At 44.5% G+C, this 17,669-nt stretch overlaps 1 gene segment (V, D, J or C); it reads left to right on the top strand.

Annotated features, from left to right (window-relative positions):
• The first annotated feature begins 3,403 nt into the window (after positions 1–3,403).
• LOC127046838 (T-cell receptor beta-2 chain C region-like) lies at positions 3,404–17,288 on the top strand. The segment is given in 5 exon segments: positions 3,404–3,952; positions 13,559–13,894; positions 14,325–14,342; positions 15,092–15,198; positions 17,066–17,288. Coding segments are annotated over 5 exon segments (732 nt in total).
• Positions 17,289–17,669: the final 381 nt, after the last annotated feature.

Below are 17,669 nucleotides of genomic sequence, written 5' to 3' on the forward strand. Positions count from 1 at the left end.
CAGGAAGCGGGGTGGGTAGGAACAGGGACTGGGGTGGGGGAATTGGAATTATGTTTCAATAAGGGGGGAATGGGAACAGGGAATGGGAACAGGAACACAGGCAAGGCTTTGTGATGTCAGAGCTGGGAAGGGGGACACTGAGGAAGGAAACTGGAATCATTGCTTGCTGGAAGTTCACCCCAATAAAAATTGAATTGTTTGCACCTTCGGACTTTGGGTATTGTTGCTCTCTGTTCAAGCAAGAAGGACCAAGGAAGTAAATGGGTGAAGGAATAAGCCCTCTAACAATATCAGGATTTTTGGGGAGTTCTGATTAAATAAGTGCCATTCCTGTTATGACCTGATCAAACCACCAATACCTCTCATTCCTGTCCTGCAGCCCCCTGCTATTCCAGTCTTGGGCTCCCCACACAGCTCTGCTGATTCCCTCAATTGTGATTTTTTTTTCTGTTCATGTATCAGGCTTCTCTAGGGTAGAATTCGATAATTATAATGAACAGAAGGGTTTGTTTGTTTGTTTCTATCTATGACTGGGATTCACTGATGTAATTTCACTCTGAGGGACATTGTTCACCTAGTCCTGTGGAGGGGAAAGATGCCTAGCACTCATTAGACCATTCTGTACTAACGTCTTATTTTTATTTAGTTCAATTCTACCTTGGTTTTGTACCCCTTCCCTCATGCAGGAGAAAAGTTATGACCTGGTACAAGATGGATGAGCATTTTCCAGATTACCCTGATGTCACTTCCTGCCTCTACTCTACAAGTAACACATTTCTGTTGTGATTCAAGTTAAGTACTGTATGCAAAGAGAAGTATGTCCCAGCTCTACGCTGTGGCTCCTCATCACTTCTTGTAAGTGTTTATAGAGACTTATTCAAAGAGAATAAAGAAAGAAGAGCAAGAGAGGGGGGAGGTGGAAGAAATTAAAGGACAGTGACAGATAAATAGATAGATAGATAGATAGATAGATAGATAGATAGATAGATAGATAGATCAAGCAAACATGCAAGAAAACAATGACAGACTGAGAAAATAAGAGAGCCTGCAGACAGGCAGACACAGGACATCCAGGACATGGGTCTCCCAATGAAGTTGATATTCTCTTGTATCTTTAATTTCTCCCTTGTTCTCGTGCTTTCTGATTGCAGAGGATAGTATAGACACTTTCTACAAATCCCTAACCCTTTGCTCTTACTATCTCTCCATCAGTTCTCTGTGAAGAGAGGGAGCAGGTGGTACTGTCCCAGGTAGCTAGGTGGGTGACACAGAAGACTGAGACCATGACCAAACTGCACTGCTATCAGAACAACACAGATCATGGCTGGATGTACTGGTACCAACAACCGGTAGCACAGCGGGGGCTGGAGCTCATAGGAGTGCTAATTAAAGGAACCCCAGAACCCTCTTTTAAGGTGCATTTCAGGGACAACAGATTCGGTATGGTACGTGACAATGACAGACACTGCGCACTGCAGATAGATCCACTGAAGACCAGGGACTCAGCCTTGTATTTTTGTGCCACCAGTCACACACTGTTGCAAAATCCTGAAGCTGCCAGACAAAAACTGGACTTGGGACTCAAAATATACTACCTTGGATAGCTGTGATCTGTTCAGAACTCATACACTAAGCAGGACTAGCCCTGATCAGCATATAAATGGGAGCCTTCCAAGCAAATCCAAGGCAATGCAGTGAGTGGTGTCAGTGACTTCTTCTCCTTTAGTCAGTACGGTTCCCAATGCCCCAGGGTGATACTAAGGATGCTCTGCTGCTGGGGGTGCCATTGATTGGAAGCAATATAAGAGTTAAAGCCCAGGGCCAGTCATGATGCTTAAAGGTCACAAAGCAATTGAATAGACCACATGCATCTGACGAAGTGGGTATTCACCCACGAAAGCTCATGCTCCAATATGTCTGTTAGTCTATAAGGTGTCACAGGACTCTTTGCTGCTTTTACAGATCCAGACTAACATGGCTACCCCTCTGATACTGGGTTCAAAGACACTGTAGGAATGCTGGTCCCTCGGTCATGTGGGCCCAGATCCTCAAAGGTATTTAGATTTGAAGAGCTAGGCCATGGTGCTTATACAAATGGATGAAGGAACCACATGAGTAAAAGAGACAGGCTTCTTGGGATGAAATGAGCCAGGATAGAAAACCATGCCCTGCATGCACACACACACACACATGCGTGCGCGCACACACATACACACACCACACAGTTGTTAAACCTCTACATAGGCTTGGTGGGTGGCTTTTTATTTCTTCTGACCTGGTTCTCCCCATCCCTGACTTATTCCATTAAACTAAGTGCTGAGAGTCTGAGTTCATGCTCAAAGGATAAAAAAGCCATAGTGTCTTCCCAGTATTCTCACCTGATCTCATGGATCCTGTATGAATAATCACCTGTTCTGCTGGGATTGAGTGGGATTTCATGCATCTGTGTCTGTGCTGAATTTCTAGAGCTAATCAAAACCCAGGAAACATTTTTATTCAAAGCTTTGTCAGATAAAATTCCCTATGAACATTTTCTGACCAGCTCGGCCTAGTTCTCTGTGGGTGAAAGTCTAACTAGGTATGTGCATGTTTGTTTGTGACTTTACATGTGCACCTATACATATAATTCGGGGGGGGGGGCATTCAAGTGACTCTCCATACCTGCCTCTGAATGTGTGTGACAGCACACATCCTTCTTCAGTGTATTTGTGCCTTTGCTATTCTCTGCATGTTCTTGGGTATGTGTCCGCACATGCTTCTCTGTGTATATGCCTGAGTAACCACTCAGTACTATGTGTCATTTGTATCATGTGTTTGTGCTTGTATTCTTGTCTCTATGTGTATCTGAGAAAACAGGTGGGTTAGGTGATATCTTTTATTGGACCAACTTCTTTGGGTGAGAGAGACAAGTTTTCCAGCTACACAAAGCTCTTCTTTGGGTCTGTGAAAATTACTTAGTGTGTCATAGCTACATATAATTTCCTGGGACTGACATGACATGACTACAACAACACTGCCTACAATTTATTTGTATCTGCACAGCTGTCTGTGCACGAGTGTCTAGGCAGGGTACCTCTGTGTGGTTTCCCACCTGTCACAGCTCCCCTCTCCCTCTCGTAAGCTATAAATACCAGTTTGGCTTAGTGAGGGGTAGTAGGGAGGGAGCAGAGAGAGCACAACAAGTTCCTGCTTAGAGAAACTCAGGAACCCCTCTATCCGGCCAGGTGTCTGTTTGGTACAATCATCCCCTAGCAACATCATCTGTTTCCCCTTGTTTATTCAGTATAAGCACAAACCCTGCCATTTCCCCAGGCCCTGCCTCTGCTGGGTGTCTCTGGGGCGGGGCTGAGGGAGGAGATGTTTTTGTATGAGGTTGAATGGTTGTGGGGACAGCAGGGCCACAGTGATACGTTCCTTAGGGAGGCCTTTACAAAAACCTTCCTCATGTTGTGGATAGGATGCAAGGGCCCCTGGGGTATGTGCTCTTCTTGACACCCAGGGCTTTACTGGGAGCTGCCTGCACATTTTCAAAGATTTGTTCATCCCAACCCTGAAGTGTTCCTGTGCCAGATCCACAAAGGATGACTCCCAACCAAGACCACACAGCAGACCCCGGTGGGAGGAGATTCCCTTTGGCTCACCCAATAGCTCTTCTATCTATGAGACCCCCCAGGACAGGACAGTCTGCACCAGATGGGCATCCTCTGTGAAGGAATAAAATGTGGGTGGTTGCCTTTGAAAGTCAAGCCACAAGGCAGCCACGTTCCTCCACATGCCACCTTTCTGCACCTTCCATCAGTGTCTCAAAGTGTTTTTCCCAGAGGGGCCAGTGTCACCGGAATCCAACCCCAAGGTGGCTGGGGAAAACTGTGGTTGATTTCACCAGGCCTAGCAACACTGTGTTCTGGCGGCATCGTGTACTTTGGAGAGGGCACCAGACTCACTGTTTTAGGTAAGTGACTTCAGGAATTAGGGATCTAAAAAACCTATCACCTGCCATCTTCTCCATCCTCCCACCCCCAGCTCTCCCAGGTGAGAGTATACCCTACAGGAGATTCTCCAGGATGCTCTCCAGACCAGTTTTCAGTGTCTCATATGAGCGGCTTCCACCACTTCCCTTTGGGAGACCGTCCCACAGCCTAATTCATCTTATCATTAGACAATATTTCGCAACACAGCCAGCCATACTTTGGCCTGGGGGCCAGGCTGACAGTGTTGGATAAGTTTCCTCTGGGCCATTCTATTATCCCAAACAGGGTCTGTTTCCTCTCCTCTCTGGGTGTTACAAGATGATTATCACAGTTCCTCCTCCCCACCTTTGCTCTGGGGAGCAGTATATTTTGAGATGGTCTGTGTAGTGCTGTGATTCATCTCCAGCACAATTTGGTTCCGGGACACGAGTGACTGTATTAGGTAAGGAAAGAAGCTCAGGCATTAAATAATTGATGACAATGAAATATCTTTTTCAAGAGTAAATGAAAAAGTCATTTGTGCAAATTTGTTCAGAATAGGGTCTGAAGGAACAGGTTGCAGCATGGTGTGGGTGAAATCCAGAAGAAGACCCCCTCCCTTCCCCATGCACACCACCACGACAGCCCTTTGACTGCAGGAAAGGGTCACTGCTTTTAAAATTACATGAGAACAGGAGTCTCAACCTGGGCTCGGTTTGGGGGTGGGGTTGAGATAGATAGATAGATAGATAGATAGATAGATAGAAAGATAGATAGATATTCCAAGTGAACGCAGGGTTTTTTCATCATATCCGTCCTCCCTAAAAACATCATAAAAACTCAGTACTTGGAGGTTGTTGTGGGGACGGGGAGCAACAGACACATTATCTTATATAAGATTACCTAAATCTGTTGTGTCTCCTTAGATAATCCACATCCTCTCCCCCAACTGGTAACTTCCCTGAGGCTGCCTTATTCCCATAGCTGAGGGCAGGTGATTCCTGTACCCCTTCATAGCACTGTGTAAATACACCACAGTACTTTGGCGAGGGTACTAGGCTGACAGTGTTGGGTAAGTTTCTTCATGGACATTCTGTCTATTATCCCAAGCAAGATACATTAGTGAAGGGATGTCTGACAACAGCAGCAAACGGCAGTGAGGGTTTGATTTACTAGACAGGAATAAATGAATGTAATAGCTAGGATAAAGGGGACTAACGGTAGGTATGAGAACCATTTGCAAGGGTGCAAAGACGGAAAGGAGGCCCCATTTCTAGGATCATTTAAAGTGAGTACCGGGACAAAGCCCTAGAGACTGCACTGCAGGGGGTAATCCTGTCCTGGCTATAGGATTGGGGAAGGAAGGTAAATCTTTGCCATCTCTAACTTCTATGATGTGACTCAAACATCCAAATTCCCAGAGGCTTGCAAATAGGCATCGGGCTGACATTTCACCAGGTAAATTCAGCATTCAAGGAAGGGTAAAAGGAGCAGAGAACAGGGTCCACATGAGAAATGGCAGACCTTTGGGGGGCAGTGGTGTTTCTAGGCTGTGGGGTGTTTCTAGGCTCTTTGTCTATCACTGTGTAACTACGCTGAAGCTTACTTTGGCGAGGGCACCAGGCTCACAGTGCTAGGTAAGCGAAATCCAAGCAGATTAAAAGTCACTGCTGTAAAGGTGCTGGCAAATTTTTGCAAGGGATCAGGCTGGGGAGAGTCAGGGGTGTCCTGGAATATCTCCTCTAGTGCCTGTATAACCTGAAAAGGAGGTAGGTGGGCAAAGAGTCCATGGGTAGATCTAGAGAAGGATTGTTTTTCTCTCAAAGCTTGTCACTTTCCTTGTCTCCCCAAAGCACTTTAAGTGCAGCATATTGTGCAAACAAATGTAGCTGATGTTCTGAGCTCAACTATCACTGGTATGTAGCCTCTGGCATTACAACAAGTTTTAGCTGAAAGAGAAGAAATGTTGTCTGGACAGCAGTTCTTTCCAATAAGTGCCCTGTGGTTCTCAAATTTCCACCTGGAACAGCCCATGAGGGTTGAGCAGAAGGGAACTCAGTTTAATGTCTCCTCCAAAGCAGTTTAATGTGCTTTCCAATGGGGCATCATCCCCTCTTCCCCATAGCACTGATGCTATGCCAGCACTGGGTGCTCCAATTAGAGGTTAGAAGAAAGCCTGGTTTAATGTCTCCTTCACCTTAACAGAAATTTCAGGATAATAATCACTGCCATTTGGGATGCTGCCTGGAAGTTTTAGCAGTGAGTAAATTGGCTGTGTAAACACACAGCCGGTATATTTTGGAGAGGGGACCAAGCTCACAGTTCTAGGTAAGAAAATGCATCTTCCAAAGTATCTGTGAACCAAACTTAGCAAAATCTACAATTCCTGTCTGGGGGAATTTGTCCCCATATAACTATTTCTTTTGTGGTTAGACACATTGCAGAGACAGCGGATATTTTCCCATTTAACCCAGATAAGATCAGTGTTTAATATGCAACCATGAGAAAGTTGGACATTCTACCTTATCATTTCAATTTTACCTTAGAAGCTAACTTTTCCCACAGTTGCACTGATTTCAGTGGGTAGCAGGATAAAAAGTGGTCCTTGGTCATTTAAGTAAACAAAGAAATGGAGAGAAAAGGGAAAATGCACAGAAGAATCCAGACAGGGACAGAGGCAAAGACACATGTGGAGTCAGAGAATGTGAATGTGGAAGCCATTCGGAGAAGGGATGAGAATTCGCCAAAACATCTTGCTAGTTGAACTAAAAATAATAAAGCTGGAGATAATATAGAAAGCAAGGCAATAAACCTTTGTGCCATGATTTGAATTTTCCAAGAGAGAGAATGAGGGAGCTCAGTGTATGTAACCCAGAGGAGAGCTGGCTCAAGGTGGTGGTGGGACTCTATCAGAGTCTGTAGATCCTTCCAAAGGAACAGGGAATTATCTACATAAATGGAGACAGAAAGAACAGGAGGCAGCTGCCTGAAGCAAAGGTTGGAAAGGTTTAGGGCAGGCTATTAACAGACATTTCTGTGCTAGTGTTACATGGCATGGGGGACAATTCCTGCTGACACAAGCCAGTGAGCAGCTTGTGCCCTGAGAACACAAAATGTACAGATTCCCCCCATCGTCCTGTGACTAGTGTTTACTAGCCTCCAGCAACTGCTGCAGGAGAGGAGATCAAGGCTCCCATGGGCTTTACATTTTGGGCTGCCTCTGCCTTTGAAGACGTTCACTTTGATTATAACAGTTTCATGCTGTGTTCTTACAATTCCCCGCTGAACTTCGGCCAAGGGACCCAAGTGACTGTCTTAGGTAAGTGGAGGCAGCCAGCAAAACTGCGGGGATCTAACAATTGTCTGCCACTGTCCCTGGGAGAGGCTTCTATAGGGACACATTGTCATCTGCCACACAGATAGACAGAGACCAGTATTTACTAGTCAGTGGTGCTCAGACCCTACTGAGAATGCCATGCACGGTATAGACCCCCGCTCTACAGCTCCGCTGAGACCCTACCTCGAAAACTCCATTCAGTTCTGGGTCCCTCAATGCCAGAAAGATATTGACAGAGCAGGAAGGGGGCTGAAGGATGACAAATGATTAAGAGAAAATATGTTTCACTTGACTAAATGCCAGCAAAGCATTATACATGCATGGGAAGGGTAAGCAGAGGGAGGAATTATTTAGGATGCTCCAAGAGGGTAAGTATAGCATCAACAGGATAAAACTGAGGAAAAGGAGGGAATGCCAGGCTGCAAAGGGGTGAGTAGTCTTAACAGGCAGATCAGAAGATCTGTTAGGCTGTGCAGTGGCAGGGGATGGGATGAGGAGTGGCCCAAGGGAAGTGAGACTTGCTTAGGACAATGAAGGCTAGGATTGCATAAAGCATTATCCAAACAGGATACAAGTAACTCACGCTGGGAGTAACTCCCACTCCTTATGCAAGGAGAAGCCCTCCTGTGTGGGCTTGGAGGAGTGGGTGGAAAGAAGGTGGAAAGCTGGAAAGGATTAAAGCTGGATGGAATATGACCTGATTCTAGGACCACAATGCTGTGTTCAGCATTCCCAAACAGGCAGATTCCCTCATCACCCAGAGGCCAAGAATTGCTCTCCTGGGGAAGGACAGATGGGAGGTTTCAGGGTCTTTGGCTGACAGTAAAGAGGAGGAAGAGAACTTCTCCTTCACTGCAGCCCACCACCTCCTTCCCTCTCCTCCCGTCTTCAGCGGCAACTTTGCTGATAGGGGTGTCAGGCTGTGTTCTGCAAATATACTGTACTTCGGAGAGGGAACACGGCTCACAGTTCTTGGTAAGAGATATCAGAAATACTGTCTGGGCTAAAGCTAGCAGGGCATAGGCTGGCGAATACAGCAATAAAAAGGTTTGGGGAAAGACAGTGAGAGAGACAGAAGGAGAGGAAAGGAGTTGATGACTGGGGAAGAGAACAAACTAATCAGCCCCATTACTGCTATTAATCTTGTCCTGGGTATAGACAACCGCAGTATTAACTTTGCCAACATTTTCATGCTAATAAAGTTATTGGCAAAGAAAGAAAGAAAGAAAGAAAGAAAGACTGTATATGGTTCTAATCTCATGTGGTTAGTGGCTGGAGCATCTCCTTTAAGTCTGGAATGGGAGGAGATCTCATATCTAATCAGGGAAAAAAGGGAGAGCACATGGGCCCCTAGAGTGATACTCTATATCTAGATTGCCATATACATCTGATGGAAACATCTGGAACCCCTGCTCAGTGCCCACTTAGGGTGCTAGCTGGACTGTCTTAGAAATGAAGCCCATGCAGTGCCAGCACCCAACAATTAGACTACACCTATTCAGAGGTGGTGCATCAGCCCCCTCCCCCACCCCAATCCAGTATAATTCCTGGGATGACTCTATCTTCCGATTGCAATATCTAAGGTAACATCTGTCCCTGAAGAGGAGGTGAAGGGAAGAAGATTGAGGTCAGGGTACAGACATTCATTAGCAATAGTACTATTCTGTAGCAGCTGGGAGAACAAACAGAAAGATTGGATGAGGGTATAAAGGAGAGGGGAGGTGGGAGAAGGAACTTGGAGGATAAACGCTGACCCTGGGAATGTGTGGTGATGCTGAGGCTGAAGTGCAGAAACAGGAGATGAGGTGCTTTACTGTGGAAAGGGAAATGAGGGATCTTTTGAAATATGAGGTCTGATCCAAATCATCATTGGGGAGCACATACAGTATATTAGTCTTCTAAATGCTGCTGAGACAGCACAGCTAGATGGCTAGATGCACATACTTTCTCCTGAGCATGCCTTTGGCTATGATTCTGGAGAGTCCAGCATTTTAAGGGTTAACAATGGCATCTCATGGGGAGCAGCCCAGGACTGGGTAGTAAATAGTTTTGATGTTGCAATGCAAAGCTGTGCTCCACAGACATCCAGTATTTTGGAGCCGGAACTCGACTGACAGTTCTGGGTGAGTGAAAATAATGACAAAATAGCATAACATACACTCCATGCTGGGAGAGGACTGGGTTTGGGAGTGTGAAAGGGGCAGGATTCTTGAAGCATGGATCGGTGAAACTGAATGAAGAGGGAAGTCTTTGAGGTAGATAGCAGAATGTAGAATATTCTCCGCAAGTGTCATTGCATGAGTTATTTAAAACTAGGGCAGGACAAAGCCCAGGAGACTAGAATATAGAGAACAATTCTGCAGTGGCTAGGAGAAAATAAACTAAATACAATCTAACAGCACTTTATGGAGATGGCAGCATTCCCTAGCCCCACCAAAGCAGCCCTGTTCTGCCCAATCGCTAAGGAGCGTAGAGTGGTTTTGGTGGGATTTGGATGGGGAGGAGAATTGGGAAGGATGGTTTTGGTGCAGCTCCAAGAGGCTGTGAACTGGAGCAAGCATACAGTATTTTGGAGCAGGGACACAGCTGACAGTTCTGGGTGAGTGGAAAGAGAAAGAAAGAAAGAAAAAAAAGAGAAAGAAAGAAAGAAAGAAAAGCAGGCAAAGAGACTAGAATAAAAACCAGTTTTTAGAAGCATTTCTAGTGGCAGCCAAATTGATGAACTTGTCTCTAATGGAGTTAATCCAGAGGAAAAAAGGGACAGAGAAACAGACAGACAGAGATTAAGTCAGACAGTGAGGGACAAAGCAGAGGAACATGAAATAATGAAAAGCAGGAAAGTAGATATGAGTCCCTGTTCCAGGGCATTTGTAGCATGCGGGGGAAATGCTGTGCTCTGGTTCTGGCTCAGTGCAATATTTTGAAGATGGGACTCGACTCACAGTTCTAGGTAAGAAAAATGAATAGTTTTATCAACTCATGATCTGTCCCTAGCAGCCCAGTGGGATCTTTACATTTCCTAAGAAACCCATAGTCAATAAAAGGCATTTTCATTTTGGGAAGATAGGATCCGCAAAAGGAAGGTGAAAAACACTTGGATGAAATTGCAACTCCCTTGGCATCAATGGAAAAACTCCCACTGACTTAAATAAGGCCAGCATTTCACCCCCAGAGTTTTTTTACTTGCTGGTTTGTGATAGCACCAATATATATGAGAAAAGATAATTCTTTGCCTAATGTTATGTGACATGTCTGGAGAGGATATTTAAGGAACGTGTACTGGATTTGTAATAAAAAGGTGACGAAAAAAGGAATAAAGAAGGAAACAGACAAAGAAGACATATAAGGAAGAAAGACAGGGAATGATGAAATAATAAGGAGGAAGATGATTTTTGTTAAGTGTAGTCCATGAGGGAATAATTAGGGATAAAGGGGCTGGAACTGAATTAAAGAGAAATCCTTCACATAATGTACTGGGAATTATTTCTAGTGTGTGGGGGGAGAGATCTTGAAATAATTTCCAAAGGGAAATGGTCGAAGCCCCTTGAGAGTGTGCTGTAAGGCAGTGGTTTGCAACAAGGGGTACACATCCCCCAGGGGGTGTGCAGAGGTTTTCCAGCGGATTTGTCAACTCACTTAGATATTTGCCTAGTTTTACAACGGGCCACTTGAAAAGCTCTAGCAAAGTCAGTACAAACTAAAATTTCATACAGACAATGATTTGTTTATACTGCATTATGTACTATATCAGTGTTTCTCAAACTGGGGCTCATGATTTAGTTTATAATTATATGGTAAAAATGAGAAAGGCTAGAGACAGATCATGAGCAATTTTTCAGTATTAGTGTGCTGTGACACTTTTGTATTTTTGTCTGATTTTGTGAGCAAGTAGTTTTTAAGTGAGATGCAACTTGGGGGTATGCAAGACAAACAACCTCCTGAAAGGGGTATAATAGTCTGGAAAGGTTGAGAGTCACTGCTGTAAGGAATAGTCTTGCTCTGCTTGAGAAGAGGGGGTACAGTAAGTGTAATAAAACAAGTCTTTTCCCCATGTCTAAGGGCTGAAATTCTGCTCACTCAGGCACACTTGTTTTCAGACACAACTTAACAGACCTTCACCATGAGGAAATGTTGTTGAGTGGTGAGCCTTATTTTTTCTATTCACAATTCTTATCCATGTGTTTCTGGTTCTGCAATATATTACAGCAGCCCATTCAATCTCTCTGTAATGCTGGTAGAAGAGACACGGGGATGGTTGGATGAATAGGAGCACTAGTTAAAAATAGGAATTCTTTTATCAGAAAAATTGTGAAGGAAACAATAAAACATTATTTCACTCAACATTTCTATAGAATGTTTCCAATTTTTTGATAAAACAATTAGAAACAAAAAAAATTCAACCATCCGTAATTAATAGCTTGATTTTTAGGCTATATTCATACAAGTTCACAGATAACATGTTAATTTAATCATATATACTAGGAATGTGGTACGAAAACTCTTCATAATAATATGTAGTATTTTGCTTCCATAAATTTCAAAGCACTTCACTAGGGTGGGTGGACATTATAAGTTTTACAGCTTGGGAAATTGAGGCACGGATCAGGTAAGTGACTTGCCTAACATCACATAATAGGTATGGTCTAGTTAGGAACAGAACCCAAGCCTCTTTATTCATGGCCCAATTTTCAAAAGAGCTCTCCACCCAACATGCTGAGTCTTTGAAATTCTGGCCTCCTAGTTTGCTGAATAAATGTAAGTTAAGCTCTTTTGAAAATCTGGCCCACAGAGTCTGGTGCTCTGTTCATTGCAACCCACCTCCTCCTCTGTCCAGTAAGGCACTGTCTAGACATCATTCCCCTGAAGAAATAATATATGTGGAGGAAAAATGGGGATCTCTTTCAGAAGGTGGCAGGACAAAGATGGAAAACCTAGGGTCCAGGAAGGAAAATCTAGTATTAAACAATATGAAACAATTATTATGAACCAGAGGAAGTGGGCCATGGATTTAACTCCCCTTATGGAATGGGTGAAGAGTCCCCTCTGCCACTGCAAAGTCAAGAGCAGGATAAAGAAAACTGTAGTGGAAGCGATGAAGCTGATGAGTCCTGTGAAAGTGGGAAGTATATCAATAGCAAAGGTCCTCCCTATGTGCCTTTCATGGCCATATACAGGGCCAGCTCCAGGCCTCAACATGCCAAGCGTGTGCTTGGGGCGGCATGCTGCAGGGGGCGCTCTGCTGGTCGCCGGGAGGGCAGCAGGCAGCTCCGGTGGACCTCCCATGGCTCTGGTGGAGCATCCGCAGGCACGCCTGCGGGAGGTCCACCGGAGTGGCGGATCGGAGAGCAGCAGAGTGCCCCCTGCGGCGTGCCGCTGTGCTTTGGGCAACGAAATGGCTAGAGCCGGCCCTGGTCATATAGGTTTGTTCTCATGTGTTCATTTTGTCTCTATAGAGAGACACCACAGGCCTAGCCCTGCAGTCCCTATTCAGGCAAAACTTCCATTGACTACAATGAATGTTCAGCCTGTGTGAGGAGTGTGTAGAGTCAAGCCCTTGAACTGCAAGTTGCTACTTTGCTCAGTTTTACTACTGCCCTGTGTCTCTGTGCTCTGGATATGAACAGTATTTTGGCACAGGAACCAAACTGACTGTCCTGGGTAAGGAAGGGTTTGTTTGTTTGCTAAATAACAAAACATTCACGGTCCTGGGCTTCTGTCTCAATCTTCTCTTTGGATATTTGTGGGCTGGATTTTTTATTTCTTTTGTCCTTTTTAAATTGCGGGAGAGAAAGCAAGGAGAGCTTGCTGAGAGATTGGAAAGTTTGGGTTAGCAAAAGGAGGGTGCAGTCTTCAGCATCTTTTTCTGAGGTGAAACACAGAGCACCCCAATATAGTAAGGAATTGCGGAGCAACAGGGCTCAATGAATGACTAGATATAGAGACTTTACATTTGCTCTGTAGCTGTCTTTTTTAAATATGGGGGCCAGAATCTACAGCCAAAACTTTCTATTGACTTTAGTGGAAATTGTACATATACAGTGGTTACTGATTCAGACTCGAGTACAGTATAATAAAAAAATATAATTTTCTCTTTTGATTTAAAATGATGGGCCTCCTGTGTAGAGTTCTAAAGAGGGCACTGAATCTGCCTGTAGAAGCATCTCCTTCCTCCCACAACAGAGTCAGATACATGGATCCGAGAGGGGTTGTTGGCAGAAGGCATGAGAGGGTTTGTGCAGGGCTCTCTGTGTCATCTTGATTTCTGTTCCAGAGGATTTGTCCAAAATCACTGCCCCTGAAGTGGCCATCTTTCCCCCGTCGAAGCAGGAGATCAAAGAGAAGAGGAAGGCCACCCTGGTGTGCCTGGCCACAGGTTTCTACCCTGACCACATCAAGCTGGTTTGGCAGGTGAACGGTGTTGAGAGGAAAGAGGGGGTGAGGACAGATGAATCTCTACTGGACAAAAACAAAGAAAAATACTCACTGACCAGCCGCTTGAGGATCTCACATCAGGAATGGTCCAATTCCAAGAACAGATTCCAGTGCTTTGTTGAGTTCTACGGGAATGAGACAAAATTATATGATAAATTCATCAATGGTGTAGCTGGTGAGTACTGAGAGCAAAAGCCCTAGTGTGCTGGGGTCTAGCCTCTGCAGCCTTCCCACCCCTGGGGTTAGGAGTTGCAATGGAAGGCAGGGCTCCTGTCCAGCACACCAGGGCATCACCACTTAAATCACTGCTGTCCCAAGAGACAGAACGAGAGTGGGAATTGTCACTGCAGAGTTCTGCAAAGCAGAGCAATTTCCTAAACCCTGGGACACTAGCATCACTATTTGCCACACTCCAGCCTCTGCCAGCCTTTGGATCTGAGACAGGAACTGGAATCCAAATCAGCTGTCCTACAAGCTAGTGAATAGACACATAATTCTCCCTCCCCCCTTCCTCCACCCAATTAATTGTGGGAAACTGGGAGTTCCTTGTAAAAGGCACAGACAGCTGATCTCAGATACTAACTTCTGCTTGTTTCTCCTTTCAGATTGCAGCATCTCAGAAGGTCAGTTAAAGCCCCTTCTCCCTCTGTACTGTATGCATGTGTGCATGTGCACATGAATGTTCAGGTGTGCATGCTTGTATGTATGCACTGATGTACTGCTGTGGATGTTTGTGCATGTGAGCATGTGTATTCATGCTGTCATGCACAGGTGTGCATGTGCTTATGTGCATATTTGTATGTGTGGGTGCACATGTGTACGTGTTTCTTGGTTCACAGAGATGTGAATGTGCACATGTCAGTATGTGCATAGGCACACACACTGGGACTCACACCCCTCCACTCACAAAAAGTTCTGTGGGACCTGTACTAACCACCAGTGGTCAGGACCTCAGCTTTAGATTTCATTCTAAAGATATAACCTTCAGCAGCACAGAGCCCCTAAGCCCACACTGGGTCATTAGGATCAGTACTGACTCAGAAGGGAATGCACCCCTATTGAGTCACATACCCCACTCTCTGCAGCATAGCACCCCCTTGCACCACACTGATGTATTGGGATCAATGTTATCTTTTTGGGGGAAGGCTGCCACCTTCTGAGTCACCACCACTTCTTCAGATTCTTTCGTTTTTCTTAGAAGTCTTCAAACCAATTTGGAGATCCAGCCCTCCCAGGCAGCCAAATGGGCAGTCAGTGGATTTTACAGATAAGCATTGCACCATCTTCTGCTAATCTACAGGATTACCCAGTCTGGGCTGGGTAAATTCTCCAAAGAAATCTTTGATGTATTATTTTTCCCCTTGTTTTTCAGAGTCATATCTGAGAAGTGCCATGGCAGGCATGAGTGTGTATGTTCTGCTCATTTTCAAGAGCGTTTTGTATGGGGTCTTTGTGATGGGGCTAATGCTAAGGAACAAGGTGAGAGGAGGTTTCTTATTCTATGCACTCTGGGTCAGGTCCATTCTAACTAGAATAGAGATGGTGGGTGGGGAGGGGACTAGTTTAGACAAAACAAGAACAGCCATGAATCTCTGCCACCACCACCCCAAATGAAATCTCCACAACTTTTAAGATGCAGAAAAGTTCAGTTAAGCATTTTTCCCCCTCATGTCTCTGCACCTCCTGGTTTGCAAGAGAGTAAGCTAGAATGATGGAGAGACTGCAAGTGTTGAGAGAGAAAGGGAGAGAGAGAATGCAAGAGAGAGACAAGAGAAGGAAGAAGAAGAGTGAAATGTGACAAAGACAAAAGATGGGAATGAGACAAAACTGAGAGAAGATGAAGAAAGATGAGAAAGAAACAGTAGAGGAAAAATGAGAGAACAGAAAGAGCAGGGGTTCGCAAACTGGGGTTCAGGACTCCTCGTGGTCGCAAGGTTATTACATGGGGGGTCGCAAGCTGTCAGCCTCCACCCCAAACCCCGCTTTGCATCCAACATTTATAATGGTGTTAAATATATTAAAAAGTATTTTTAATGTATAAGGGTTTGGGGGGGATCTCACTCAGAGCTTGCTATGTGAAAGGGGTCACCAGTACAAAAGTTTGAGAACCCCTGAGAAAGAGAATCAGAAAAGATGTGAGGGAAAGAGAAAGAAAAAGAGAGATTAACAGATATGTAGAGAGAAAGAATAAAAAATGAAAGAGAGAGTGAGTTAAGAAAGCTTATTTATCTAGTGGTGTGCTTGCAGTCATCCATTCTCTCTCATTTTTAACAGTGCTTATCGGAAATATCTTGAGGCCATCTGAGCTGACTCTTTCTTTTCCAATCACACATGAGGCCTTCAGTATAGTCAAACAGAAACCACACTGTTTCTGTTGCAAAAAAACTTTCATAGCCTTAAGTGACTGAATGGGAAAATTCAGTGTAAGGTTTCACCCATCAGATACCCCCCTGACCATTACTTAACAGGAAGCACCAACAATAAAATAGCAGTGAATCCTCTCCAGCTATAGCACTTGCTGATGGCAGTGGGAATCTGAGAAATTACAGATAAAAAGACACATTTGGTCACAATTTGTCCATTTTCTTCCCCCTCACCAGCTAATAGAGGGTTGTTCCGCGAGGTCTAGTCCCAGGGTCAATTTGTGTCTCTCCTTGAGGTGTACATCACAGTGACCCTGATTTTTCTGTTACTAAGGGTTTCTCTACACTTAAAATGCAGCAGCACTTCAGTGAAGACACTACCTACACTGGTGAGAATGGTTCTCCTGTAAGAGGAGGTAATCCACCTCCCCAAGAGGTGGTAGCTATGTCAATGGGAAAATTCTTCTGATGACCTAGTGCTGTCTGTATCAGGGGTTAGGTCAGTTTAACTCTGTCACTCAGGAGTGTGGATTTTTCACACCCCTGAACAGCATAGTTATACTGACCTAATTTTCTAATGTAGACTAGTCCTTACACCAGTATTATGTTGGTGTGATTCCATTAATGTAAATGGAGTTATTCCTGATTTAAGCCAGCATAAGTGAAAGGAGAACCAGCTGATCAATCAATTGATAGATCGATCTATTAAAATATTGATCTAATTTAATCAACTTTCTGTCAGTTAGGTACCCAGTACATATTTAGTTCCTTTAATGTCGCCTCATGAATTAATCTATCTAGATCCTTAATCTATGACCCAGAATGGAGATGGGATGGCTGTGCATGAAGAAGCTGCACTATGGAAAACTTGACTGTTTGCTCCTCCCCCTGGTGTTTTAATCACAGGATGATCATTGCTTGGTTCTCAGTGGTTAGTGGTGACCCATGACTAATCGCCAGTTCTATTCCCTTCCCTCCCACAGCAAATGCAGTAGAAGAAGCTGTCCTGAGGTGGATGACACAGCTACCTGGAGAAAGAAGGAGCTGCAGCTGCATTAGTTTTACAAGTCCTGATTTTTTTCAGAAACCAGCACAGCACCTAGGCTTTTGTTACAATAGATGTACAAAGACAGCAATGTGGGATTGTCTGGCTGTATTTGCTTGTTTGAAACAGCAGCTTTTAATAAACACTTTTGAAATCCTTAATGAAGTTTTCTGCATTTTTTTGTCTGCCGTTGAAGTATGAAACAAAAATGCCTGTAATGTTCACAGAACTTTGAGAACATAGTGTGTTAGACTGGCTTTATTTGTGAATACATGAGAGAATGATGTCAGGCCACGGAAAGGATAAGGGACCTAACGCTACTGCCGGCTAAGTAGGGAAGTGGGATTGAGTTGTCGCTCTTAGTGTAAATGGAAGAGGCCTGTGTTTCTCGAGCTGAAGAGCTAGAATTGTAGTCTAATCTCTCAAGGGGTCTCTATGTGTGTCTCTATGTGTGAATTATGTAGCAATTGTATTGGCTGCAGTATATGAGTCCATTACAGTAGGGAGTCTCCATGCAACATCATCCCACTGTGCCCCTACTC

This window comes from Gopherus flavomarginatus, chromosome 1 (assembly GCF_025201925.1).
Source record: "Gopherus flavomarginatus isolate rGopFla2 chromosome 1, rGopFla2.mat.asm, whole genome shotgun sequence".
Taxonomy (NCBI): domain Eukaryota; kingdom Metazoa; phylum Chordata; order Testudines; family Testudinidae; genus Gopherus; species Gopherus flavomarginatus.